This window comes from Eucyclogobius newberryi, unplaced genomic scaffold, assembly GCF_026437365.1.
Source record: "Eucyclogobius newberryi isolate DKJ021-1_F unplaced genomic scaffold, fEucNew1.0.hap1 SCAF_10, whole genome shotgun sequence".
Taxonomy (NCBI): Eukaryota; Metazoa; Chordata; class Actinopteri; order Gobiiformes; family Gobiidae; genus Eucyclogobius; species Eucyclogobius newberryi.
In genome coordinates, this window is record NW_027315724.1 from 30901171 (window position 1) to 30926243 (window position 25073).

At 39.0% G+C, this 25073-nt stretch overlaps 3 protein-coding genes across 3 annotated transcripts in view; 2 read left to right on the plus strand and 1 right to left on the minus strand.

Annotated features, from left to right (window-relative positions):
• The first annotated feature begins 6800 nt into the window (after nucleotides 1–6800).
• LOC140371970 (T-cell surface glycoprotein CD3 gamma chain-like) lies at nucleotides 6801–8232 on the plus strand. The gene is made up of 6 exons (XM_072459213.1): nucleotides 6801–6849; nucleotides 6929–6949; nucleotides 7319–7507; nucleotides 7583–7726; nucleotides 7948–8006; nucleotides 8083–8232. Exons 1-6 carry the CDS (start codon nucleotides 6801–6803, stop codon nucleotides 8128–8130), a joined length of 510 nt encoding a protein of 169 aa, XP_072315314.1. The 3' UTR covers nucleotides 8131–8232.
• Nucleotides 8233–13005: 4773 nt separating this feature from the next.
• On the minus strand, nucleotides 13006–16611 carry LOC140368083 (T-cell surface glycoprotein CD3 epsilon chain-like). The gene is made up of 5 exons (XM_072454952.1): nucleotides 16369–16611; nucleotides 14995–15192; nucleotides 14787–14921; nucleotides 14628–14677; nucleotides 13006–13892 (listed from the first exon to the last, which is right to left on the minus strand). The coding sequence occupies exons 1-5, from the start codon at nucleotides 16430–16432 to the stop codon at nucleotides 13833–13835; spliced, it is 507 nt and encodes a 168-aa protein (XP_072311053.1). The 5' UTR covers nucleotides 16433–16611; the 3' UTR covers nucleotides 13006–13832.
• A 3093-nt stretch (nucleotides 16612–19704) lies between these two features.
• Nucleotides 19705–25073, plus strand: part of LOC140368061 (myelin protein zero-like protein 2) — a 32806-nt gene continuing 27437 nt past the window's right edge. The window contains exon 1 of the mRNA XM_072454930.1: nucleotides 19705–19955. Coding sequence (XP_072311031.1) covers nucleotides 19907–19955 — 49 coding nt within the window. The 5' untranslated portion in view covers nucleotides 19705–19906. The remainder of the gene's footprint in view (nucleotides 19956–25073) is intronic.

Below are 25073 nucleotides of genomic sequence, written 5' to 3' on the forward strand. Positions count from 1 at the left end.
AGCAGTAGTAGTAGTAGAGGTAGTTGGGGCTGCAGCAGTAGTAGTAGTAGAGGTAGTTGGGGCTGCTGCAGTAGTAGTTGGGGCTGCAGCAGTAGTAGTAGTGGTAGTTGGGGCTGCAGCAGAAGTAGTAGTAGAGGTAGTTGGGGCTGCAGCAGTAGTAGTAGTAGAGGTAGTTGGGGCTGCTGCAGTAGTAGTTGGGGCTGCAGCAGTAGTAGTAGTGGTAGTTGGGGCTGCAGCAGTAGTAGTAGTAGAGGTAGTTGGGGCTGCTGCAGTAGTAGTTGGGGCTGCTGCAGTAGTAGTAGTGGTAGTTGGGGCTGCAGCAGTAGTAGTAGTAGAGGTAGTTGGGGCTGCAGCAGTAGTAGTAGTAGAGGTAGTTGGGGCTGCTGCAGTAGTAGTTGGGGCTGCAGCAGTAGTAGTAGTGGTAGTTGGGGCTGCAGCAGTAGTAGTAGTGGTAGTTGGGGCTACAGTAGAGGTAGTGGGGGGCTGCAGTAGTAGTAGTAGTGGTAGTTGGGGCTGCAGCAGTAGTAGTGGTAGTTGGTGATGCAGTAGAGGTAGTGGGGGGCTGCAGTAGTAGTCGTAGAGGTAGTTGGGGCTGCAGCAGTAGTAGTAGTAGTGGTAGTTGGGGCTACAGTAGAGGTAGTGGGGGCTGCAGTAGTAGTAGAAGTAGTAGGTTGGTGATGCAGTAGTGGTAGTTGGTGATGCAGTAGTAGTAGTAGTGGTAGTTGGTTATGCAGTAGAGGTAGTGGGGTGCTGCAGTAGTAGTAGTAGTAGTGGTAGTTGGGGCTGCAGTACTAGTAGTAGTGGTAGTTGGTGATGCAGTAGTAGTAGTAGTGGTAGTTGGTTATGCAGTAGTAGTAGTAGTAGTTGGGGCTCCAGTACTAGTAGTAGTGGTAGTTGGGGCTGCAGTAGTAGTAGTAGTGGTAGTTGGGGCTGCTGCAGTAGTAGTAGTGGTAGTTGGGGCTGCAGCAGTAGTAGTAGTAGAGGTAGTTGGGGCTGCAGCAGTAGTAGTAGTAGAGGTAGTTGGGGCTGCTGCAGTAGTAGTTGGGGCTGCAGCAGTAGTAGTAGTGGTAGTTGGGGCTGCAGCAGAAGTAGTAGAGGTAGTTGGGGCTGCAGCAGTAGTAGTAGTGGTAGTTGGGGCTGCAGCAGTAGTAGTAGTGGTAGTTGGGGCTACAGTAGAGGTAGTGGGGGGCTGCAGTAGTAGTAGTAGAGGTAGTTGGGGCTGTATCAGTAGTACTAGTGGTAGTTGGGGCTGCAGCAGTAGTAGTAGTGGTAGTTGGGGCTGCAGTAGAGGTAGTGGGGGGCTGCAGTAGTAGTAGTAGTGGTAGTTGGGGCTGCAGCAGTAGTAGTGGTAGTTGGTGATGCAGTAGTGGTAATTGGGGCTGCTGCAGTAGTAGTAGTGGTAGTTGGGGCTACAGTAGAGGTAGTGGGGGGCTGCAGTAGTAGTCGTAGAGGTAGTTGGGGCTGCAGCAGTAGTAGTAGTAGTGGTAGTTGGGGCTACAGTAGAGGTAGTGGGGGCTGCAGTAGTAGTAGAAGTAGTAGGTTGGTGATGCAGTAGTGGTAGTTGGTGATGCAGTAGTAGTAGTAGTGGTAGTTGGTTATGCAGTAGTAGTAGTAGTAGTTGGGGCTCCAGTACTAGTAGTAGTGGTAGTTGGGGCTGCAGTAGTAGTAGTAGTGGTAGTTGGGGCTGCTGCAGTAGTAGTAGTGGTAGTTGGGGCTGCAGCAGTAGTAGTAGTAGAGGTAGTTGGGGCTGCAGCAATAGTAGTAGTAGAGGTAGTTGGGGCTTCTGCAGTAGTAGTTGGGGCTGCAGCAGTAGTAGTAGTGGTAGTTGGGGCTGCAGCAGAAGTAGTAGAGGTAGTTGGGGCTGCAGCAGTAGTAGTAGTGGTAGTTGGGGCTGCAGCAGTAGTAGTAGTGGTAGTTGGGGCTACAGTAGAGGTAGTGGGGGGCTGCAGTAGTAGTAGTAGAGGTAGTTGGGGCTGTATCAGTAGTACTAGTGGTAGTTGGGGCTGCAGCAGTAGTAGTAGTGGTAGTTGGGGCTGCAGTAGAGGTAGTGGGGGGCTGCAGTAGTAGTAGTAGTGGTAGTTGGGGCTGCAGCAGTAGTAGTGGTAGTTGGTGATGCAGTAGTGGTAATTGGGGCTGCTGCAGTAGTAGTAGTGGTAGTTGGGGCTACAGTAGAGGTAGTGGGGGGCTGCAGTAGTAGTCGTAGAGGTAGTTGGGGCTGCAGCAGCAGTAGTAGTAGTAGTGGTAGTTGGGGCTACAGTAGAGGTAGTGGGGGCTGCAGTAGTAGTAGTAGTAGTGGTAGTTGAGGCTGCAGTAGTAGTAGTAGTTGGGGCTGGAGTAGAGGTAGTTGGTGGTGCAGTAGTGGTAGTTGGGTCTGCAGTAGTGGTAGTTGATTATGCAGTAGTTGTAGTTGGTTATGCAGTAGTTGGAGTTGGTGATGCAGTAGTTGTAGTTGGTGCTGCAGTAGTTGTAGTTGGTGATGCAGTAGTGGTAGTTGGTTATGCAGTAGTTGTAGTTGGTGATGCAGTAGTGGTGGTTGGGTCTGCAGTAGCGGTAGTTGGTGACGCAGTAGTTGTAGTTGGTGATGCAGTAGTTGTAGTTGGTTATGCAGTAGTTGTAGTTGGTTATGCAGTAGAGGTAGTGGGGTGCTGCAGTAGTAGTAGTAGTAGAGGTAGTTGGGGCTGCAGCAGTAGTAGTAGTGGTAGTTGGGGCTGCTGCAGTAGTAGTAGTGGTAGTTGGGGCTGCAGTAGTAGTAGTAGAGGTAGTTGGGGCTGCAGCAGTAGTAGTAGTGGTAGTTGGGGCTACAGTAGAGGTAGTGGGGGGCTACAGTAGTAGTAGTAGAGGTAGTTGGGGCTGCAGCAGTAGTAGTAGTAGTGGTAGTTGGGGCTACAGTAGAGGTAGTGGGGGCTGCAGTAGTAGTAGTAGTAGTAGTAGTGGTAGTTGAGGCTGCAGTAGTATAGTAGTTGGTGATGCAGTAGTTGTAGTTGGTGATGCAGTAGTGGTAGTTGGTGATGCAGTAGTGGTAGTTGGTGATGCAGTAGTGGTAGTTGGTGATGCAGTAGTAGTTGTAGTTGGTGATGCAGTAGTGGTAGTTGGTGATGCGGTAGTTGTAGTTGGTGATGCAGTAGTTGTAGTTGGTGATGCAGTAGTGGTAGTTGGTGATGCAGTAGTGGTAGTTGGTGATGCAGTAGTTGTAGTTGGTGATGCAGTAGTTGTAGTTGGTGATGCAGTAGTTGTAGTTGGTGATGCAGTAGTTGTAGTTGGTGATGCAGTAGTTGTAGTTGGTGATGCAGTAGTTGTAGTTGGTGATGCAGTAGTGGTAGTTGGTGATGCAGTAGTTGTAGTTGGTGATGCAGTAGTAGTTGGAGTTGGTGATGCAGTAGTTGTAGTTGGTGATGCAGTAGTTGTAGTTGGTGATGCAGTAGTTGTAGTTGGTGATGCAGTAGTTGTAGTTGGTGATGCAGTAGTTGTAGTTGGTGATGCAGTAGTAGTAGTTGGTGATGCAGTAGTAGTTGGAGTTGGTTATGCAGTAGTTATAGTTGGTGATGCAGTAGTTGTAGTTGGTGATGCAGTAGTTGTAGTTGGTGATGCAGTAGTTGTAGTTGGTGATGCAGTAGTGGTAGTTGGTGCTGCAGTAGTTGTAGTTGGTGATGCAGTAGTTGTAGTTGGTGATGCAGTAGTTGTAGTTGGTGATGCAGTAGTTGTAGTTGGTGATGCAGTAGTGGTAGTTGGTGATGGAGTAGTTGTAGTTGGTGATGCAGTAGTTGTAGTTGGTGATGCAGTAGTTGTAGTTGGTGATGCAGTAGTTGTAGTCGGTGATGCAGTAGTTGTAGTCGGTGATGCAGTAGTTGTAGTCGGTGATGCAGTAGTAGTAGTCGGTGATGCAGTAGTTGTAGTCGGTGATGCAGTAGTTGTAGTCGGTGATGCAGTAGTTGTAGTTGGTGATGCAGTAGTTGTAGTTGGTGATGCAGTAGTAGTAGTTGGTGATGCAGTAGTTGTAGTTGGTGATGCAGTAGTTGTAGTTGGTGATGCAGTAGTTGTAGTTGGTGATGCAGTAGTGGTAGTTGGTGATGCAGTAGTTGTAGTTGGTGATGCAGTAGTTGTAGTTGGTGATGCAGTAGTTGTAGTTGGTGATGCAGTGGTTGTAGTTGGTGATGCAGTAGTGGTAGTTGGTGATGCAGTGGTGGTAGTTGGTGATGCAGTAGTGGTAGTTGGTGATGCAGTAGTTGTAGTTGGTGATGCAGTAGTGGTAGTTGGTGATGCAGTAGTTGTAGTTGGTGATGCAGTAGTTGTAGTTGGTGATGCAGTAGTTGTAGTTGGTGATGCAGTAGTGGTAGTTGGTGATGCAGTAGTAGTTGGAGTTGGTGATGCAGTAGTTGTAGTTGGTGATGCAGTAGTGGTAGTTGGTGATGCAGTAGTTGTAGTTGGTGATGCAGTAGTTGTAGTTGGTGATGCAGTAGTTGTAGTTGGTGATGCAGTAGTGGTAGTTGGTGCTGGAGTAGTTGTAGTTGGTGATGCAGTAGTTGTAGTTGGTGATGCAGTAGTGGTAGTTGGTGCTGGATTAGTTGTAGTTGGTGATGCAGTAGTTGTAGTTGGTGATGCAGTAGTTGTAGTTGGTGATGCAGTAGTTGTAGTTGGTGATGCAGTAGTTGTAGTTGGTGATGCAGTAGTTGTAGTTGGTGATGCAGTAGTTGTAGTTGGTGATGCAGTAGTTGTAGTTGGTGATGCAGTAGTTGTAGTTGGTGATGCAGTAGTTGTAGTTGGTGATGCAGTAGTGGTAGTTGGTGATGCAGTAGTTGTAGTTGGTGATGCAGTAGTGGTAGTTGGTGATGCAGTAGTGGTAGTTGGTGATGCAGTAGTGGTAGTTGGTGATGCAGTAGTTGTAGTTGGTGATGCAATAGTTGTAGTTGGTGATGCAGTAGTGGTAGTTGGTGATGCAGTAGTTGTAGTTGGTGATGCAGTAGTTGTAGTTGGTGATGCAGTAGTTGTAGTTGGTGATGCAGTAGTTGTAGTTGGTGATGCAGTAGTTGTAGTTGGTGATGCAGTAGTTGTAGGTGGTGATGCAGTAGTAGTAGTTGGTGATGCAGTAGTAGTTGGAGTTGGTTATGCAGTAGTTATAGTTGGTGATGCAGTAGTTGTAGTTGGTGATGCAGTAGTTGTAGTTGGTGATGCAGTAGTTGTAGTTGGTGATGCAGTAGTTGTAGTTGGTGATGCAGTAGTTGTAGTTGGTGATGCAGTAGTGGTAGTTGGTGATGCAGTAGTTGTAGTTGGTGATGCAGTAGTTGTAGTTGGTGATGCAGTAGTTGTAGTCGGTGATGCAGTAGTTGTAGTCGGTGATGCAGTAGTTGTAGTCGGTGATGCAGTAGTTGTAGTCGGTGATGCAGTAGTAGTAGTCGGTGATGCAGTAGTTGTAGTCGGTGATGCAGTAGTTGTAGTCGGTGATGCAGTAGTTGTAGTCGGTGATGCAGTAGTTGTAGTTGGTGATGCAGTAGTAGTAGTTGGTGATGCAGTAGTTGTAGTTGGTGATGCAGTAGTTGTAGTTGGTGATGCAGTAGTTGTAGTTGGTGATGCAGTAGTGGTAGTTGGTGATGCAGTAGTTGTAGTTGGTGATGCAGTAGTTGTAGTTGGTGATGCAGTAGTTGTAGTTGGTGATGCAGTAGTTGTAGTTGGTGATGCAGTAGTGGTAGTTGGTGATGCAGTGGTGGTAGTTGGTGATGCAGTAGTGGTAGTTGGTGATGCAGTAGTTGTAGTTGGTGATGCAGTAGTGGTAGTTGGTGATGCAGTAGTTGTAGTTGGTGATGCAGTAGTTGTAGTTGGTGATGCAGTAGTTGTAGTTGGTGATGCAGTAGTGGTAGTTGGTGATGCAGTAGTAGTTGGAGTTGGTGATGCAGTAGTTGTAGTTGGTGATGCAGTAGTGGTAGTTGGTGATGCAGTAGTTGTAGTTGGTGATGCAGTAGTTGTAGTTGGTGATGCAGTAGTTGTAGTTGGTGATGCAGTAGTGGTAGTTGGTGCTGGAGTAGTTGTAGTTGGTGATGCAGTAGTTGTAGTTGGTGAAGCAGTAGTGGTAGTTGGTGCTGGAGTAGTTGTAGTTGGTGATGCAGTAGTTGTAGTTGGTGATGCAGTAGTTGTAGTTGGTGATGCAGTAGTTGTAGTTGGTGATGCAGTAGTTGTAGTTGGTGATGCAGTAGTTGTAGTTGGTGATGCAGTAGTTGTAGTTGGTGATGCAGTAGTTGTAGTTGGTGATGCAGTAGTGGTAGTTGGTGATGCAGTAGTTGTAGTTGGTGATGCAGTAGTGGTAGTTGGTGATGCAGTAGTGGTAGTTGGTGATGCAGTAGTGGTAGTTGGTGATGCAATAGTTGTAGTTGGTGATGCAATAGTTGTAGTTGGTGATGCAGTAGTGGTAGTTGGTGATGCAGTAGTTGTAGTTGGTGATGCAGTAGTGGTAGTTGGTGATGCAGTAATGGTAGTTGGTGATGCAGTAATGGTAGTTGGTGATGCAATAGTTGTAGTTGGTGATGCAGTAGTTGTAGTTGGTGATGCAGTAATGGTAGTTGGTGATGCAATAGTTGTAGTTGGTGATGCAGTAGTAGTTGGAGTTGGTGCTGCAGTGTTAAAGTCGTACCTACACTTCCTGTTCCATCCCACATAAACATACAACTGCACCGACACACTCAGAGGTGCAACAGAAACCGGATCTGTTCAAGACCAAGGTTTTATGGCAAGTTTGTTTGCAGGAATTGATACGCTACATTTGAAAACCTCTGTATTTAGCTAATAACATCTATTATTGTAAAAAGCTCAACATGAAGAACGAGTTACTTCTGATTTGTTCACTGCTGGGTTCTCTTTCCGGTAAGCACACAATGATTTAAGCCTTTACCGTGGTTGTAGTTGTTTTCGATCTTAAACGATTTATGTCATTTTCTTACAGTGTTGGTCAAATGTGAAGAGGGTAAGTCATGGTCCAAGTTCTATCCTCCATTGTTTTCAGTTTAGGTTTATTTTAGATTTACAATGTGAAATACAATCACCGACAACTTATCTTAGCTTATCTTCTACGCTTTGTTTAGTCACAGACAAACTAAACTGAAACAAACACTTTACAGCTTTTTTTCAATCCGTTAACATAGAGGTCAAATATAGAGGTATCATTTATGTACTGTTTATTACTATCAAACTAATTTGTTAGGGTTTTCAGATAATTTTGACTATTTCTTTCTGATAAAGTTTAAAATGTGGACATAGTGAAATACAGTCAATATTTTTTTCGACTCTATAATGGTATCTTAATGCATATTTATGTTTCTTACACTTTCAACAGAAACCCGAGACATTAGAGTGCGAACTTCATCCGGAGGAGCAAAAGTTATTTGTCCTGTGGGTTATGGCCTCTATAAGGAGAAAACATTGATCAGTAACGTAATGTTGGAGTACAACGATCTCAACACTGGGGAGTATGTGTGTCAAAATACTAGCACAGATCCGGTGAAGATATTTGTCAAATTTCGCAGTAAGTTAAGCCTTCAATCCCTCACATTTCCAGCTCATCTTCTGCCAGTTAGCGTGTTTGTTGTTCCCTTTGCAGCCTGCGATAACTGCATTGAGCTGGACATAGCTTCTGTCGCTGGACTGGTCGTCGGAGAGGTTGTGGTGACGTTCGTCCTCGGCGTGTCTGTGTTTCTCATCGCTAAACACGTTCAGACCAGCACGACTGCACCCAACAAGAAAGGTACACCACCTTTCCTACAGTGCACTGCAACACTGTTTTAGTATTTGTACAAACACGCGGGTGCAGTTTGTCTGAAAATGGACATTGACCCTGAAAGACATCATTGACCTTTGGCTGCTATAATTACAAATACACTTTTTACATCTTGTTTTTAGTTTTAAGATAACTCAAAACTATGATTTGCCCTTTGTTTGATTGTGAGTTTATTGAATATCCTTCAGGCTCGGACAAACAGCGTCTTGTTCAACATGAAGAGAGCAACGACGACGACAATTATCAGGTATCGAGCTACAACATGAACTTCTCAAAGTTCTGATTTGACTTCCTACTAAATGCCTCTTTGTTTATATTTACAGAGATTGAGACCCGGAATAAAGGATGTTTATGATAAACTGAAGAAATAGTCAATATTGAGTTACTCTTGTATTTAATAATGCCATCTTTACATTCAAGCTTGAGACTTTGCTAAAATACACATTTTTAAATACAGATTATTCGTTGCTTGTTCTAAGTGTGCTGTACATTGCCCTGTAATATGTATATATTACAGGGCAATGTATATATATATATATATATATATATATGTATATATATATATATATGTATATATATATATGTATATATATATATATATATATGTATATATATATGTATATATATATATATATATGTGTATATATATATGTGTGTATATACACACGTATATATATATATATATATATATATATATATATATATATATATATATATATATATATATATATATGTATATGTATATGTATATGTATATATATATGTATATATATATGTATATGTGTGTATATATGTATATGTGTGTATATATATATATATATATATATATATATATATGTATATGTATGTATATGTATATGTGTATATATATATATATATATGTATATATATATATATATATATATATATATATATATATATATATATATATATATATACACATATATATGTATGTATAGATTTACAATGTGAAATGTGAAATGTATATATATATATATATATATATATATATATATATATATATATGTCTGCTGCCATGTTCCTGAAATATTGGTCATAATTACCTTGTATGTGTGACAGTTTTGCAATAAAAACATTTATAATATTTGGAGACTTTCCAGGCCTTTTCAGATTGAATTTTAGTATGTTGATGTTTTCAATACAATCTGACAATAAAATGCTTTTGAACAGTTTATTGGCAGTTATTTGTGCAACAACTGACAGAAACATTGTGCAACAAAGCTAAGAAAAGACTTGTGTCAGTCAAAACAAGTAGGAGGACATGAAATGTTAAACAGCAGCAACAAAACAATACCAAAAAGTTCATGGATTGAAGGAAGGAAACTCTTGTCTGTTTTGAAAGAAAAGCCTCTCGTTGTCAGAGAAAACGGAACCACTTGGAAACTTTGATCACAGCGAACCCCGGCTCTCCGTTTGGCTTCTCGCACTGAGTCCCGACTTCAAATGGCTTAAAATACTGTCTTCAAAACGCAGCTCCGAAAAAGCATCCGCAAGTACACAACACGTTTACAAAATGACACACAACACCACACGTCTACACAGGGCTGCGCAGTGCGGTGAGGCAGATGTGACAGCTCCGAGCGTGGGAGAACTTCACTGATGGTAAAGATACAAGTTTAATAGACAACGAGTAGGTGCGACGTGTGAAAATTTACTATAGCTACGTCGCAAAAAGGACAATGAACACCAAATAGTCAATGTGCAACAGATGAAGTATTGCCAACATAAACAGAATGAATATTTATACAGATAAACTGACAAAACATTATCATAGTCTCTGTGAATTAGACAAAGGCACATGTGGGATCTTTGTGGTTGATGTGAAGTAAATAGGAAACAAATAAACAGCTTCTTTGTGAGGTGTTGAAGTAAGAAACCAAATGAAGGGTGGGTGGGAGAAGGACGCTGTGGTTGGAGCTGCATGAAAGGCGGTTTGTGTGAGACAAAAGGCAGATCATTTGTTGTGATGACCCTCAGTGTATTAAATATATGTACTTAAGTAAGAGTAACAGCAGCTTGAGTGTGTACAAACCCGTCTATAACTTCTAAAATGGTTCTTACTAATGTTTGCTGTTTATTAGATTCATTGGCTCTATTTTTTCACGGTAAAACACACATAGAATATAGAGCAAATGAACAAAAAAAAGATCATACATTAGTAGTAACAGATGGTCCGCGGTCCAGTTGTTGGGACCCCTGCTTTAAAGTAATATTACTGAGGTAGAATTAAAAATGAGTGGTACAAAAAGGTATTTGGAGGAACTAATACTAAAATAATTGAGTACTGAGCAATAGTTTGGATGTAAATTGTATATTTAGAAAAGAGTTAATATAATTGTACAGATAAAACATTAAATAAGGCACAGATTCAGGTATTTCCAAGGAACAGACACAAAAACAGTTTAAGAGTTCGAAGCAATTAATGTTGTGATTAAAGAATAACTCTCAGTGGGACGTAAATGTAACTGAGACAATTTAGAGTAGCAGGACATAAAAGGTAAAGAAATAAGATCTTAACGCTTTTGTTTGATTGTTGAATGTTTGAAGAATCAAACATTGTGAACAAAACTGAACAAACCCAATCTTCTAATCTAACCAACATGAAGACACAGCCCAGAGAAACATGATCAGACGTGTGCTCTGAGTCTGAGACAAGTCTGTGACGATGAAGATGTAGATACAATATTAAGCAAAAACATTTACTGTCAATAGTTTATCATTAGCATCGAACATCAGAACGCTTTCAGACTTGGGAAATGGAGTCAAAACCTGGTTCAGTCTTTGTGCTTTCTTTTTTATTATTGTTTTAACTTTAAAATACAACAGAACAACATTGTCATAATTTTAAATCAGCACAGCACAAACGTGAGGAAATGTACAATGAAGTATGACAGAAATTCCAGGTTGAACATAATAAAGACCCCAAATAGAAACGTTTAAATCAGTCCCAGAGTGTATTAGGCCTGTCAGATATTCCATAACTACCGGGAAGTCCAATAAGACTTCTGCCAACCTTTTATTTTCATATAAAAACTGGCATTTTCGGTGTAAAAATTGACAAAATTGAACATAATTGGGACATCTAAATCTGAAAAATGGACAGAGCCAGGTTTAAATGTCGCACTTCATTTTGTTAAATACAAAAACACGTACAAAGAGCATTTTTGGATGTTTCATTTAGTTTTTGATTGAACTAGATAAAAGTTTCTCTAAATAGTTTGGAGTTAAATGGTAATAAGTCATGATTGGAATTAGATATCAACAAATACTCCTCAAAAGTACAAGATTGTAAAGTCTGGTGTTTAAGAGCTGATGTTCATGTTAAAATACCTTTGAAGTGACATTGTCCCACACTAAATAAACACATCTTGATTGGATTCTGTTGCTGTTTGCAGGTGAAATCTTATATCTTGAGAGCAAACTGACCAACACTTCAGTGATAATAACCAAAAGCTCCTTCTCCCTTGCGCCTTTTAGCGTTTAAAACTGGACAATCATTCACACAATATACTTAAAAGAATCTCCCTCTGCCCTTGTACGCTGCTTTCGACTGTTGCTATGGTCAGAGAATCTACAGTAAAATCTCCTCATATTGTGACTCTGTGTGTTCTGTTGCGTCACATGGACCACATGTGCAGTTTTTAGGTTGAAAGACTGTAGAACGTGCAAAAACTTTACAATTGTTGTTTGAATAGTTGTGTTTTAGGTGTTATATTTTTTATATGTGTGTTAAAGCTGGAAAATAATGATAAAAGTCGTGACAATGAGCTTAATGTTTAATCCCTGAGTGGCACGTTTTGGAACATTTGGATTTAAATATCAAAAGTGTAAGAAAATTAATATGTTTGCATCAATGCACAGTCAATATAATTCATTCAAGTCATTATATTTGATTGCATAATATGTTTTATGCTATTCATAAATGTTATTACTATTCAAATGGTGGAAAATAACAAAGTACAAAAGCAAAAGTACTGCACTTGTTTGGGTGTCTGTACATTATTTTAGTATATTTTACAGTTACAGTAATTTTACTTTACTGCCTTTGAGAGCCGGCATCTGAACTTTCTACTCAACTGCATTTTCAGGACTAAAAAGTAAAAAGTACTTTTCTTCACAGTTTGAGATGCCTGATATTTGTTTCGCTCATTCATAGCATTCATTTGAGTCACAAATTTAAGCAAACGAAAATAAAAAACGCTAAACAATTTGGAAATCGATTTAGTTGTTTCTGTTGCTCGATTAAAACTACTTTTGTGTTTTAGCAGTTGTCAAAATATGTCTGAAATGCTTCATTTTGTGCTCCTGTATCTTTACTTTTATAGTCAAGTTGCAACATTGAGTACTTCTTCTTCTTCTTCTTCTTCTCCCACCACTAGAGTTGTTTTTCATTTTCAAGTAATTTCCAAAGTTTGTCTAATTTTGACACTTTATTTCCAGCCTACAGCGTTTACAAAGTTGTTCACTTCGAGGAAACCTGCATCTGACTTTGGTTTTCAGAACATTTCCACTGTGATGTGCTTGGTAAGATATCAGATGTTTCCACAACTTTTCAGTCACTTACAAAGACATGTTCACGGTTGGCAAAAGACAAAGTGAAGATACGGAAATGAGCTGAGGCTTCGAAACAAGTGATGTGCGGTTTTAACCTAAACTATTTGCGTATCGGGCGCGTTTCTCGTTTCCTAGCGCCAGAGATGAAGCGATTGAGTGTAATGTGCAGGGGTAAAGTAACAGCGCACTGGACGGTTACGACGCAAATACAGCAGATTGTAAAGTTGCATAAAGTATTTTATTATTATTATTCATATTATTTACAATGTTATCACGACAGAAAGGAAATAACCGTAATCAAGATTGTATCAGCAATTTACAGATGTGATGAAGAAAAAAATTAAAATGAAATCATCTCAGAATCAGCTCAAGATTGAACTGTTGATGGAAACAACACAGAGTACAGTACAGTAGTAGGTAATAGTCAAGTTTAACTGCGTAATCCTCCTTTAAATAAGCAGACTTTGATTATATGAAGTAATATACAAAGATACAGAAATCAGCATTTTAACATGAAACATTCTGTGCATGTTATTTTGACTGATTTGTTTGATTATTACAAGTTTTTTTTTTTTAAGTTTTTGATCTTTCAACATCCAAAAGTATTTTGCATTTTTCTGTTCACGCTCTACATTGCTTTCCCTCGCTTTATCACAACCAAAGTACAACTCTTGCAACCCAAAAGTATTAACCTTTAAAGGGCACGTATTATGCAAAATCTACTTAAATGAGCTTTTAACCTTTTAACTGTGTTCCCTCGTTATTATCTTACTCAGAGTTGTATTTTGGTTGATTTCTGCATGTTTGAGCAATCCTGTATTGTCTTGCAACTGAGGCTCGAGTGCGCGGAAAATTCCTGTTTTCACGTACCCCCTAACCCCGCCCACGTCCCTGTGTTTAGGTCATTTGTGATTATTTGACAAATGAAGAGTCTGAGTGATTCTAAAATGTCCCGCAGCCCCTTTTCAGCAATAAAAACACATAATTGCTACACTGTTTGTTAACGTGAAATGTCACTATGAAGAGGGGCGGGGCTTATCAGTTCGGCAGTTTTTAGCAGGAAGTCAATGGTCTCTATCACTAAGCCGTTTTAGATCAATATTGCAGTTTACAATAAACAAAATGTAAGTCAATGATCTACTTATGTTGTAGTTTAATACTTACTACAAGAAAAAAAGCATGATAAGTCTCCTTTAATTAAATGAAAAACCAGGAAAAATAATGTCTATCAAAAGCTCGCATCTCAGATATTTTCAGACTTGCAAAGTGCAAAGTCCTTGTTCAGTAGTTTATGCAGAATCCTCATGACCTTGACCACTGGTGTCGTCTTCAAGTCATCGGACGTTAAATTGTCCCGGGGCGGTGCCATCCTGTTCTCTATCCTGTCTCTATCCCGTCTCTATCCCGTCTCTATCCCGTCTCCATCCCGTCTCTATCCCGTCTCTATCCCGTCTCTATCCCGTCTCCATCCCGTCTCTATCCCGTCTCTATCCCGTCTCTATCCCATCCTGTTGACGACCGTGCTGTACTCCGAGGCGCGAGTATTCAGGTTCAGCGTCTAGAAACACACACAACAATCAGAACAAACTAAACTCACACAGCCAAAATGCACTTATCAGACAACATTACAACGCTACGATCTAGAATCTCTCTAGAACGTTCTCTAATCCATCTAATCCGTCTCACAATTTGATTCAGGTACAAATCAGCAGCTCATATGAATTACAGTTGCACTTTAAATTCCATTACACTTTAATAGTCAGTCCTAATTTATTCCAATTGTCGTATCAGTTTCAGTAAATCGATGCGGAATCTTTTTGAAGAAACAATTGTTGCATCAGGAATCCAATGGGTTTTCTGTATGTTGAAAATAGCTGAATATTCATGTAAATCAGGGCTGTCCAACCTGTATCTCGGGCGCTGCCAGTAGCTCACTCCCTTAAGTAGCTCCACAGAGGATTGGAATCACACATATTGCACTGATTCATTCAAATTCGATTCATCACATGCCCTTTAACCGTCGTAAATACATTTGTTAGATGCGCAACTTAATGCAAAAGTAGATTATAGTTTACGTTTTACATGTGTCTGAGGCTTATTGTTGATTTCTATATCGAATCCATTTCTTGAGGCCGCTAAAGGAGTAGATCTCTACCAATTCAATTTAGTAAAAATAGCTGTAGTTGGACATCCCTGATCAAAATCCATGAGGTCATTTTTAAATTTCTTTTGGTCATTTTGTTTAAACCTCTTTTTCCGTTATGTTAAAACGTGAATTGATTAATATACATACTTCATATTCAGAGGAGTTGTGTATCGGCACTTTTGGATTTGAAGTTGAAGCTGTGAACAAATGGGGACAAACAAATATGCGTTTAGAAATGGAATATTAATAATAAGAGTCACATTCAGCGATGATACAATGGAGATGGATGTGCTTCAGTGCTTCTACCTTTAGGATGTGTTGCTGCAGCTATCTTCTTGGTGCATTTGTAGACTATGGCCATAACTACAACCGTTCCGACCACATCGGCGACAATAACGACAGCATAAATATAGCCGTCCAACTCGAAACAGTTTTCACAAGCTAGAAAGACAGAGAAAACAGGTTTTGACATGGGTCCGTAAAGTTACATGCAGCTTTTGATCATAACACTCACCTTTTCCTTGGATGTAAAAGAAGTATTTGTTTCCTTTGTCATCCTTGCAGTAGAGCAGGTCCTTGCTGCCTGTATTATATTCATAGTTGAATGTTGAAAGTGTTTTTTTCGTAGAAGCAACCTGGGTTACACCTTTAAACCATTCTCCATTCCAAGGACAGCGCAGCGTGACGTTTTTCATCCAGAATGTTACATCACCTTAAAACACAATCATTCGTAGATGAGAAATGTGAATAGAATTTTGGAAGGGTAAACAGTGGTAAAATGTCACAAAAATAATCATGGAAATCCCAAAAAGATGGCTTCTGGCCTTTGACAGCGCAACTTTATTCCATTGTGATTTAAGAACGAACAAATGAACAAACACACTCTGAAAATGTTAAGGTCGGAATTAGAGATACAATATCACATTTTTATCTACGTTTATTGTGAGAAGAAACATCAGGATTTCTTCATGATCCGAGGTTATTGACACCTTGACCTTTTATTCTCAGTGTTTTGTCACCAGCTTTTAGAAATCAAACTGTCTGAACTATAAAGTTAAGTTAATGTGACACAAACAGACATAAGCTGATTTTATGACGTTTATGTTGACTTTTTTTGAGAATAGATTGAATTGAACTGAAGGCGAGACACTATTGTCCAATCTGCACCTAAATATGTTTTTTTTACTTTATTTAATCCACTTGCAAATATAGATTTGAATGGATATAATGCATTTTTCTCCCTCAGAGCTATAAAGATCAGCCCTTAAAGTAGCACCTACACTCTTCAAACTTTATAACCTTGTACTTAACACGATTTTGACTGATCGTACAGAAGGTTTAGTTAACATCTAACTCAAAGTATGATTTATTTAAGTTTTAACTCAAAAACTAAGATCCAAAATCCACTAATTCTTATGTTTCTTTAGCATCGAATTATGTCAACAAAATGAAACACGGACTTCAAATACTTGTTCATACATTACAACATTGTATGATGAAAAACTTGCAATACATTTTTTTCTAATATTTATGTAAGTAAATTACACAACACGTTTCAACTTGAAAAAAAAGTTTAAAATTTAAGTTTGACATTTTTCCTATTCACCTGCAGCGTCTCGCCTTATTTTTCTCTTAAATTGACACATTTCGTATTTTTGTTTGTTTGTTTATAGCAGCCAGAATAATCACAATTACAAACTAACTAAATCATCTTTCTGAGTTGAAATTGAATGCAATCAAGTCAAAATTAAGACAATATCCTCTTTACATTAACAATACTGAGCGGCCTAAAGGTCTGTAGCTGGAAGTCCCCAAGTACAATGACCAATGCAATAAACGAACGCAAAGGCCTAATAATGTGTGTGAATAGAATTGGATGTATTTTTACCTTTCGTTTCATCCGCTGTTGCTGAGACGAGCAGGACAATAGCGACGACAGCCCGGAAAATCATGTTCAAATATCAGAATTATTTCCCAAAACGTTTGAAGTAAAAGTGAATTTCATGGAGTTAAATTCAGAAAAGAAGAAGAAGGTTGAGAGGAGAAGTTTGCCCTCAGTCCTTCATCTGTCTGTCTTTGTGTGTGACGCTCACGACATGCTGCACCACACACAGGAAGTCAAGACTCTCATTTTGAATATTGAATTCACCTCAAAATGAAGGCAAACTTGATGAAACCTGATGATGAGATTGAGTGATTTTGTTGAACATGTGACATTGAGCATATGGATATCGCCAGCTTCTAAATGTAAAATACTCTAGAAGTATTTTGTGCATGTTACTGAAACATGGAAATTGGTTTAGAAATGTTTTTTGTTGCCTGTTCATTTTTAAAAAGAACTTTGCTGTGTGTGTTGACTGTCCTCATAAAACTACAGTAACCTTGTAATTACATTTTTCTTTTAAACCTAGCACAGGTAGTGGTATAATTTGAAGTACAGACTTGGAGGTAATAGAGCCCATTCTTAGTACTGTAATTTATTTGAAGTCATGCAGCCAGTACAGTGTAAAGTTAATGTTTATTACAGTGCGTGTCTGCCCTCTGCTGGTTCAACTCAGAAACGACTTAGGCTTATTAAACTATTGAACTTGAAGTAGAATTACAGCTAAGCATTTCTTCATAAATAACCATGACTCATACAGTTATTCCAGTCAAAGTTACTCAGTTTTGCCCTTCTCCATAATTTGTTTCATTTTATTTCCCTTGTATTGTAATGAGTCATATGCGTTTTGCAATGGTTGGATTGGGAATGGGTGCCCAAACTTATTCCTAAGAAAATGAATACATAATATGCCGTGGGCCAAACCTACTTTTATGTTGCATTTAAAACGTTTATTTGCAAAAAGATTATGATTAAATAGTTTATTAACATGTTTTTAGGAGAATAGACTTGATTTGGTCTTTTTTACAACTACTGACTAGTAAATGCTCCTAATAAATCTCACCATGTCGTGGGCCAAATTAGACTCCATGAAGGTCCCCACTTTGGGCCCCACAAGACCTATGTAAGTGATGCCTATGTATTTTGTACTATTTTTTTTCTTCCTAATTTCTGTGCGTCTCTTATTCTTCTGGCCCTCTTGTTGAGTTTAGCCTCACATATTCACAGTCACATATTGTCAATGGTGGGAAGTAACAAAGTCCAAAAGTAAAAGTACTATACGTGTAAGTAATTTACAGTGGATCATTTTTTTTCTTCACTACGTTTATGAACTGGATTGAAGAGTAAAAGTAGTTTTTATATAGTTTGAGCAAACAAATTATATATATATATATATATATAAATATCCGCTTGACTCGTACTTATCCTAGGTTTTTTGTCCGATCGAGCTCAAAACAACACCTTTTGCATCTAAAGACATTGAAATGTAATAAATATTCAAAAGAATGTTGATATTCTTTACTCAACATTGTCTGATTTGTTTGAAACTCATGGATTATATTCTCCTCAAGATGCCATGAAAAAAGTGCATTGCAGATATTGTGTATTTTCACAATTGGCGAGCAGAGGCGCAATGAATGCCTTCACTGCCTCTTCTATTTTATTTTGATGGGACATTTCCTCTAGTGCCGCAGTCTTAGCATTAGCATTAGCATTAGAATTATTATTCTTTAGACTTTATTCTTTAGGCTTTATTCTTTAGACCTAATTCTTTTGACTTAATTCTTTTGACTTAATTCTTTAGACTTTATTCTTTAAACTTTATTCTTTAGGGTTTTTCTTTAGACTTTATTCTTTAGGTTTTATTCTTTAGACTTTATTCTTTTATTTTTTATTTTTTAGGCTTTATTCTTTAAACTTTAAGCTTTATTCTTTAAACTTTATTCTTTAGGCTTTGTTCTTTAGACTTTATTCTTTAGGCTTTAGGCTTTATTCTTTAAACTAATTATTTTGACATTATTTAGGCTTTATTCTTTAGACTTTAATTAATTTAGGCTTTGTTCTTTATACTTTATTTTTTAGGCTTTATTCCATCCATCCATTTTCTACCGCTTGTTCCCTTTTTGGGGTCGCGGGTGACTGGAGCCTATCCCAGTGACTTCGGGCCTTAGGCGGGGTACAGCCTGGACAGTGGCCAACTTGTCGCAGGGCTGACACAGAGACATAGACATTACAGACAGTTCACGCTCACATTCATTCACTAGGGCCAATTTAGAGTCACCAATTTTTGCCTAACACATGCATGTCTTTGGACGGTGGGAGGAGCCGGAGAACCCGGAGAGAACCCACGGTAACACGGGGAGAACATGCAGACTCCACCCAGAGAGATCATGTGATGTTGGTCTGGTCCGGGAATCGAACCCATGATCTCTTTCTTGGGAGGCAAGAGCGCTAACCGCCTTTGTAGGGTTTTTCTTTAGACTTTATTCTTTAGGTTTTATTCTTTAGACTTTATTCTTTAGGCTTTATTTTTTAGACTTTATTCTTTAAACTTTAGGCTTCATTCTTTAAACTTTATTCTTTAGATTATTTAGGCTTTGTTCTTTAAACTTTATTCTTTAGACTTTATTATTTAGGCTTTGTTCTTTAAACTTTATTCTTTAGGCTTTAGGCTTTATTATTTAGGCTTTATTCTTTAGATAATTATTTTGACATTATTTAGGCTTTATTCTTTAGACTTTATTCTTTAGACTTTATTATTTAGGCTTTATTCTTTAGACTTAAAGAATAATGCCTAAATTTGTATGTTGCTAATGTCATTGTTTCTTTGTCTCACTAAAAAGCATAAATAAAAATAAAATATATGCTGCTTCTTTTAGTTTTGCTCATGTATCTGTGCTTTCACCATATTGACTAATGCATATTGCTCTTAATTATTGTGTGCTTGAAACTTTCTAAACTCATCCGCTGATTCTGACCAACGTCGTGTCCAAGTCGATCACGCAACTCGAGTCAGGTCAGTTCCCTCCGTTTCCCAGCTCTCCCCTTCCCCATCCATCATCTCTTTATACCTTCTTATTCCATAATCTTCCATGACGACACGCGAGCTCGCGCTTCACGCGGCTGGAATGCCGCGGCGCGGATCAGAGCAGGTTCAACGAGCGCTTCAACCACGGCAAAGATGAACAGTTGTGGTCAGTTCTTCATCTGAGTTTGTGACACAGATGAGGAGGACTCTTTAGACTCACTGTGCTTTTCTTTTCTTTTTTTTCCTTTTTTTTCTTTTTTTTTCTTTTTTTTACTCCGCCCGCAAAAGTGGTGGGAGGGTTTCGGGACAGTTCGGCAGTGGCGAGTTGGGACGCGTCTTTGGAAGGAGTCAAGGTGAAAAAAAAAAGACGCATTTACGCATTTTTACCACGTGCAAAGAAGAACAAGACGTGTCAATTTCTCTCTTTTTTGCTGGAAATTGGCGGAGCTCACGAAGGAGTTTGTTCCCGGTCCAAGACTATTGGTGTTCACGTCTTCTTCTTTTCCCATTCTTTCAATGTGCGCCAACGGGCTCTGTTTGGTCCTGTTTGGACTTGCAGCTTCAGGTGAGTGAGACCCTCTGTTTACACCTGAACAAGCCAAAAAAAAAAAAAAAAAAACTTATCCGCGTCACTTGTAATATTCCAACGTCTTCTGCTAACATTTCTGTGCGCAAAACTATAATTTAAACCACTGTTGATGTGCATGTCCAGCCACTTTTACCCACAAACCCATGCACAATCTCAGTCTTGTCAATGTTGCGCGCGTAACTTGCGCCAAATATTTCCGCAACTAAAACAACTTAAAAACAATTAACTTTTATCTGACATCCCGAGACTAATCCTAGGGGGAAGCTTTAGTCAAAACAGGACGTGCACTTAAGCCACTTCAAAGCAATAGTGAAATCACTGATTGTCTATCCATTAATGCTCCTGCGGGACTTTCAGCTCAGAGTGCGCGCGCGTCGTGCGTCAAAGGAAAGCGAGACAATACGCGTTTGGCCACTACATATCCCCGCTCGTTCCTGGAATGGCCAGAAAACACATAAATCGGACAATGCAGCCCGGTGATTTGCGGCATCCTATTGACTTTTCCACGTTGCATTGTTGTGGCCGCTTTCCTGGCTTCTTCCACGCGCATCCGCCGCGTTTGTTCGGGGGGAAAAGGCGCACGGAGGCCGACTCCGCTTCCTCCGTCGATGCCAAAACGCACTTCACTTCTCATTTGTGCATTCATACTCTTCAATGTGATCATAAATAGACAGCTCAATTGGATGTTTAACCTTGAAGTAATCTGTGTCCACGCGCCCGTTAAGTGGATTATATTGATTGAAGCTGCCGGAGGGATCAGAAATACATAGATATAGGAGAGTGATTGTGAATAACTCTGAATGCATGTTACTAGACGCGCTTTGGTTCATCTGGGATTGTAGTTTTCAACACAAAACAAGAAGGAATTCAGTCTGAAATGAGGGATGTCGAGAGATTTTGGTGAATCGATATTCGTGAAGTCACAATATAACCGTGAGAACTAAAGCATTGTAGTTGTGAGAATCGTGGGGAGCAACACGTTTCAGTTTAATCTATGCTCCAAAAAAGTAAAAATATGTATGGAGTGCTTAGTTTTCAGAAAGTTTGATTTCGTAAAGCTTATGACATCTGCTATTGTGACATACTGGAAATCCATGCCATTACTGCAATATCATCAAGAGCAGCAATAGCACTATGCATTCCTTCACAAAATCATAATACCTCTCTGTCTTTGGATCCATTTAGAATTTTGATTTTGTGGATTCTTTGTTGTTTGTGGATTCATAGTTGTTGGCACTGCTAAAACCATCTCTGCTCTCATGTCGTGTGCTCGTGTCAAACATATAGTGCAACATGTCTCCATGTCAGCCCTGCTTTTATTAGAAACGTAATAATAACTGAAATATTGGATACAACAAATCAAATGATAAACTTTTTTGCTTAGCTACATTGTTTTGTTGCAGAAACAGCAAAAACAACAGAGGGAACTACATAGACTATGATCTTCTGCACAGTTTTCATTGCAGCCAATATGATGAAATAACTGCTATTTTGTACTTTCATTTCTTAATTCTTTGGAAAATGACAGTGGGTTTGTGCCAAAGGCTTGACAATGCATTTTAAATTATGCAGTTAAAAAGAAATAGGAAGAAAAGTGGCATTCCTACAATTCTTTTAGCCTCTGCACAATATCTCACTATAACATTATAAAGTATAAACTTTCAGACTAATCATTGTGTGGTTGTTTCCCTTTCTTCTTTTAATAACAAATGAAACACAATCCAAAAGCCATACTAATATTAAACCCTGCGGTATTGACATATTTGGACTTGTCCTGTTTTGTTGCCATCATTGCTGTTGGGTTTATGGAGTCGGTACAAGATGAAACAGGCTTTTTTCAAAACAACTTGTTATGTAACTGCTATATTCAAATGCAATGTAATCACTCCATGTGTTTTAACCATGGATTTATTCAAATAACTGGATAAGGTATTGCTGGCTTAAAACAGGTGCCACTGTCCATCCTGCAGCACCAAAGTCCAGGATGTAAAATGTAAAGACAAGTCATGTTTGGCCGACAGCACATCTCTTTCACAAAGGTCAGATCATTCACTTTTTCTCAGTTCAAAATCTTTCAGTTTGCTTAAAAACATATTTTTTATCTTAAGCTTTGACTTCATTTCCTCTGCTCTAGCAGCTCTCGCTCTGATTGGTCAGAGGGCTCATGTTGTGCACAGTTCGGCGCTTCTTGCGTGGGAGAAGAGAACTACTGCACACGGCACATATACAGTAGTTAGCCGCTAAAGGCTAAACTGGCGCAGCCCATTGACTTAAGTTGGACGCCATATTCCAAGTCTTGGTTGTTTCATTTGAGTTACCGTCGCTTTTCTATTACTTGCTCATTGTTCTCACGCAGTTCTCACCTTCAAAGCATTTTATCTCTCAAAGCAGATTCTTCCTGCTCATTCTCAGACAATGCTAGATATTGGTCTGTAAAATTCCGGCTGCCTAAAACCCTCAACAGACCGGCCTGTCAAGCCCCAGCAAACACATTCAAAGTGACTGAAGTCACATGTGCAACTTGAACTTGAGGTTTGTCTTAAACATGCTTCGATGCACTCAGGTTGTTTTGAGTGTTGAAAGACTTCCTGTAGTCGACCTACAAATGCATTTTAATTGAGCTGATCTGTGGCTTCTACTAAATCCACTTATCATTCATCATCAATTAGTTTCTATATTATAGTTTATATTTTCTCCAGCAATTACACTTCAAAATGTATTATCGTGACAGGTTGATGTTATTTTCTGTCTATTCTAACATTGTACCAGACAACATAGATGTACAGTAAGTCATTAGACGCTGCATGTTTACTGGAACTTGTGCAGAACCGGGCTCTCTCTGATTGGATGACATGCTAATTAATGAAAAAGTGCAATGACCCAAAACGATCCGTGGCTGAATGGCTCCTTTGTATTTCATGTTTCCACTAATTACGGTATGTGAGTACTCTGAGCTCGGCCTCTGTTTTTCCTGTTTTGTAGCGTAAACTCAGGCCAATTCAATTTTCTGGAGAAATGAAGACAAAGACAGTTTTGGGTTTCAGCATTGGCCATCTTGCTTGTGTTTGGCTGTGTTGTTGTTTCACTGTCATTTAGAAACAGTTATATTCGTGATTTTAAGGACTAAATTATGTGAAAAAAACAAACATTCCCAGACCAGGTTTATGGTTTATGATTGTGATGATAAACTTGCAATTTGATTCCAAGCATTTTTCTTCTCTGAGGAAAACAGTCTAACTCATACTAAACAGCTGGATGTAGGTGTGTTTCCAAAGCATTCATTATTCTCTGCACAGCTTATTCTTTTTTTGAATTTAGCATGTAATGTTCAGTATTTTTCCGCTAAAATCCACCAGAACAGACAACTACACGCTTGATACACAGTAAATCAAGTTCTGTTTCGGCTTTGGGGGAAATGTTTCTGCTGTAGTTGATGTTGGGATAAGAAACGAGCATTGAAACTATGAATCTGTGCCTTAATACTGATTAAACTACTGTACATGCAGGACAAAGTCTCAGAACATAATACCAGCTATGACCTCATAACTGTGTGGAAGAAACTGTTCATATTGTGTTGAAAGTTACATTGTATCATTTCATTTTGCTTGTGTTATCAAAATATCAAGTTAATTCCTGTTGCGTATCTTTCAGAATTTGTATCTATAAACGCTCTTTCAGCCAAACACTCACATTTTTACTGCTTGAACACTTTGGTAAGGTTGAACTTTGAACAAAATGTATAAATGTTTCAAAGCAGAAAAATCTTTAAAACTTTGAAATGTTCATCTGTTGCAACTTCTTTATATTTTTGTTGTTGAAAAAGAATCATATATAATTGTTACCGTTCTACATTTGAACTCTTATTTGTCATCTTTTCATGGCAAAACTATTCTATGAAGAGACTTGAGATTGCTCCTCCGAAAAAAATGTACAATTGATATTTGGTTTATTACGAATCAAATCCTCTTTTTACACATAAATCTCGTGTCATAACTAAAATGTCCCGTCATTTGCCAAAAACACCTCGTCCTTGAATAGAACGTCAAATATCAAACTGTATAACGATGTAAATAAACACAAATAAATTCTATTATAGCTGCTACTTTTCCAGTCGAACGTCCACCTCCTGAAAGAAAAAAGAAAAGGCAAATAAATCACGTATATCACGTATTTTGAATGTTTACTCTCGGCGTTGTGCTGGAGTTTATCTTTCAAACATCAGCCCCACTTCACCTCAAACGCGTCAATGATACTTTTGTGCTCTTGTTTGGTTTTGGTGTGTGTGTGTGAATTCTTGAAGTTGGCCTTTTGTCACTTGTGTACAAAGCCTGACAATCCCTTAAACTGCACACAATAACCATGCGTCTTTAGGCGTGTCCGTGGAGCGCCACAACGGTCTCCTAGAATACAGTTATTATTAAAGATATGCTAGTGAACGCTCGCTGTCGAAACCCTGCTCCAGGCCGAACTCATAAAGCTGCTCATCGTTGGTAAATCTGGAGAAAGCAAAGACAGAGGAATGAGTGGGAGTAACATGTGTGAACGCATGTGTGACCTAAACCTGTCAATCCGGACGGACAAGCCGCCGCACCAAGCGCACGGAGAGTATTAAGACGGGAAGGGCATGTATGACGGAAACACACCCAGTCATGTCCAAAACGTCGGGTGGCATTTGCTGTCAACTGTCGAAATTCCGATGGACTTGGTTTTGAGGTTGTCGTGAAAATCGATAACCGAATATTAATCAAAACTGAGAGAAAATTAAAAATCTAAAGCACGTACATGTCACAAAGTTGGACGTTTTTTTAAATATGGCTGAGATCGTCATCAGAACTAGTTATAATTAAGAAAGTGCTGTTCATTTGTGTAGAAAATTTCATTATATTGTCTAAATAATGTGTTTTTATCATCATGCCATTGAAATGTTTCACTACATTGTTTAAAAATGAATGTTAATATTATTAGGGCTGCAAATAACTATTGTTTTGGTAATTCATTGATCTGGCAATTATTCTTTGGATTCATTTATTTGGGTTTTTAATTGTGAAAAGCTCCATTTGACAGAGATTAAGCAAAAGAAATGCTGCTTGACGA

Bases quoted from the DNA above. Each gene is read 5' to 3' on its own strand.
- LOC140368083 (XM_072454952.1), bottom strand. From the start codon at position 16,432: ATGATTTTCCGGGCTGTCGTCGCTATTGTCCTGCTCGTCTCAGCAACA. The intron at 14,678-14,786 runs GTAGAAGCACTG...ATTTGTTCACAG, and splicing joins TGCAGCAACACATCCTAAAG to CTTCAACTTCAAATCCAAAA. The intron at 13,893-14,627 runs GTATGTATATTA...GTGTGTTTCTAG, and splicing joins ACAACTCCTCTGAATATGAA to ACGCTGAACCTGAATACTCG.
- LOC140371970 (XM_072459213.1), top strand. From the start codon at position 6,801: ATGAAGAACGAGTTACTTCTGATTTGTTCACTGCTGGGTTCTCTTTCC. The intron at 6,850-6,928 runs GTAAGCACACAA...ATTTTCTTACAG, and splicing joins ACTGCTGGGTTCTCTTTCCG to TGTTGGTCAAATGTGAAGAG. The intron at 8,007-8,082 runs GTATCGAGCTAC...TTATATTTACAG, and splicing joins ACGACGACGACAATTATCAG to AGATTGAGACCCGGAATAAA.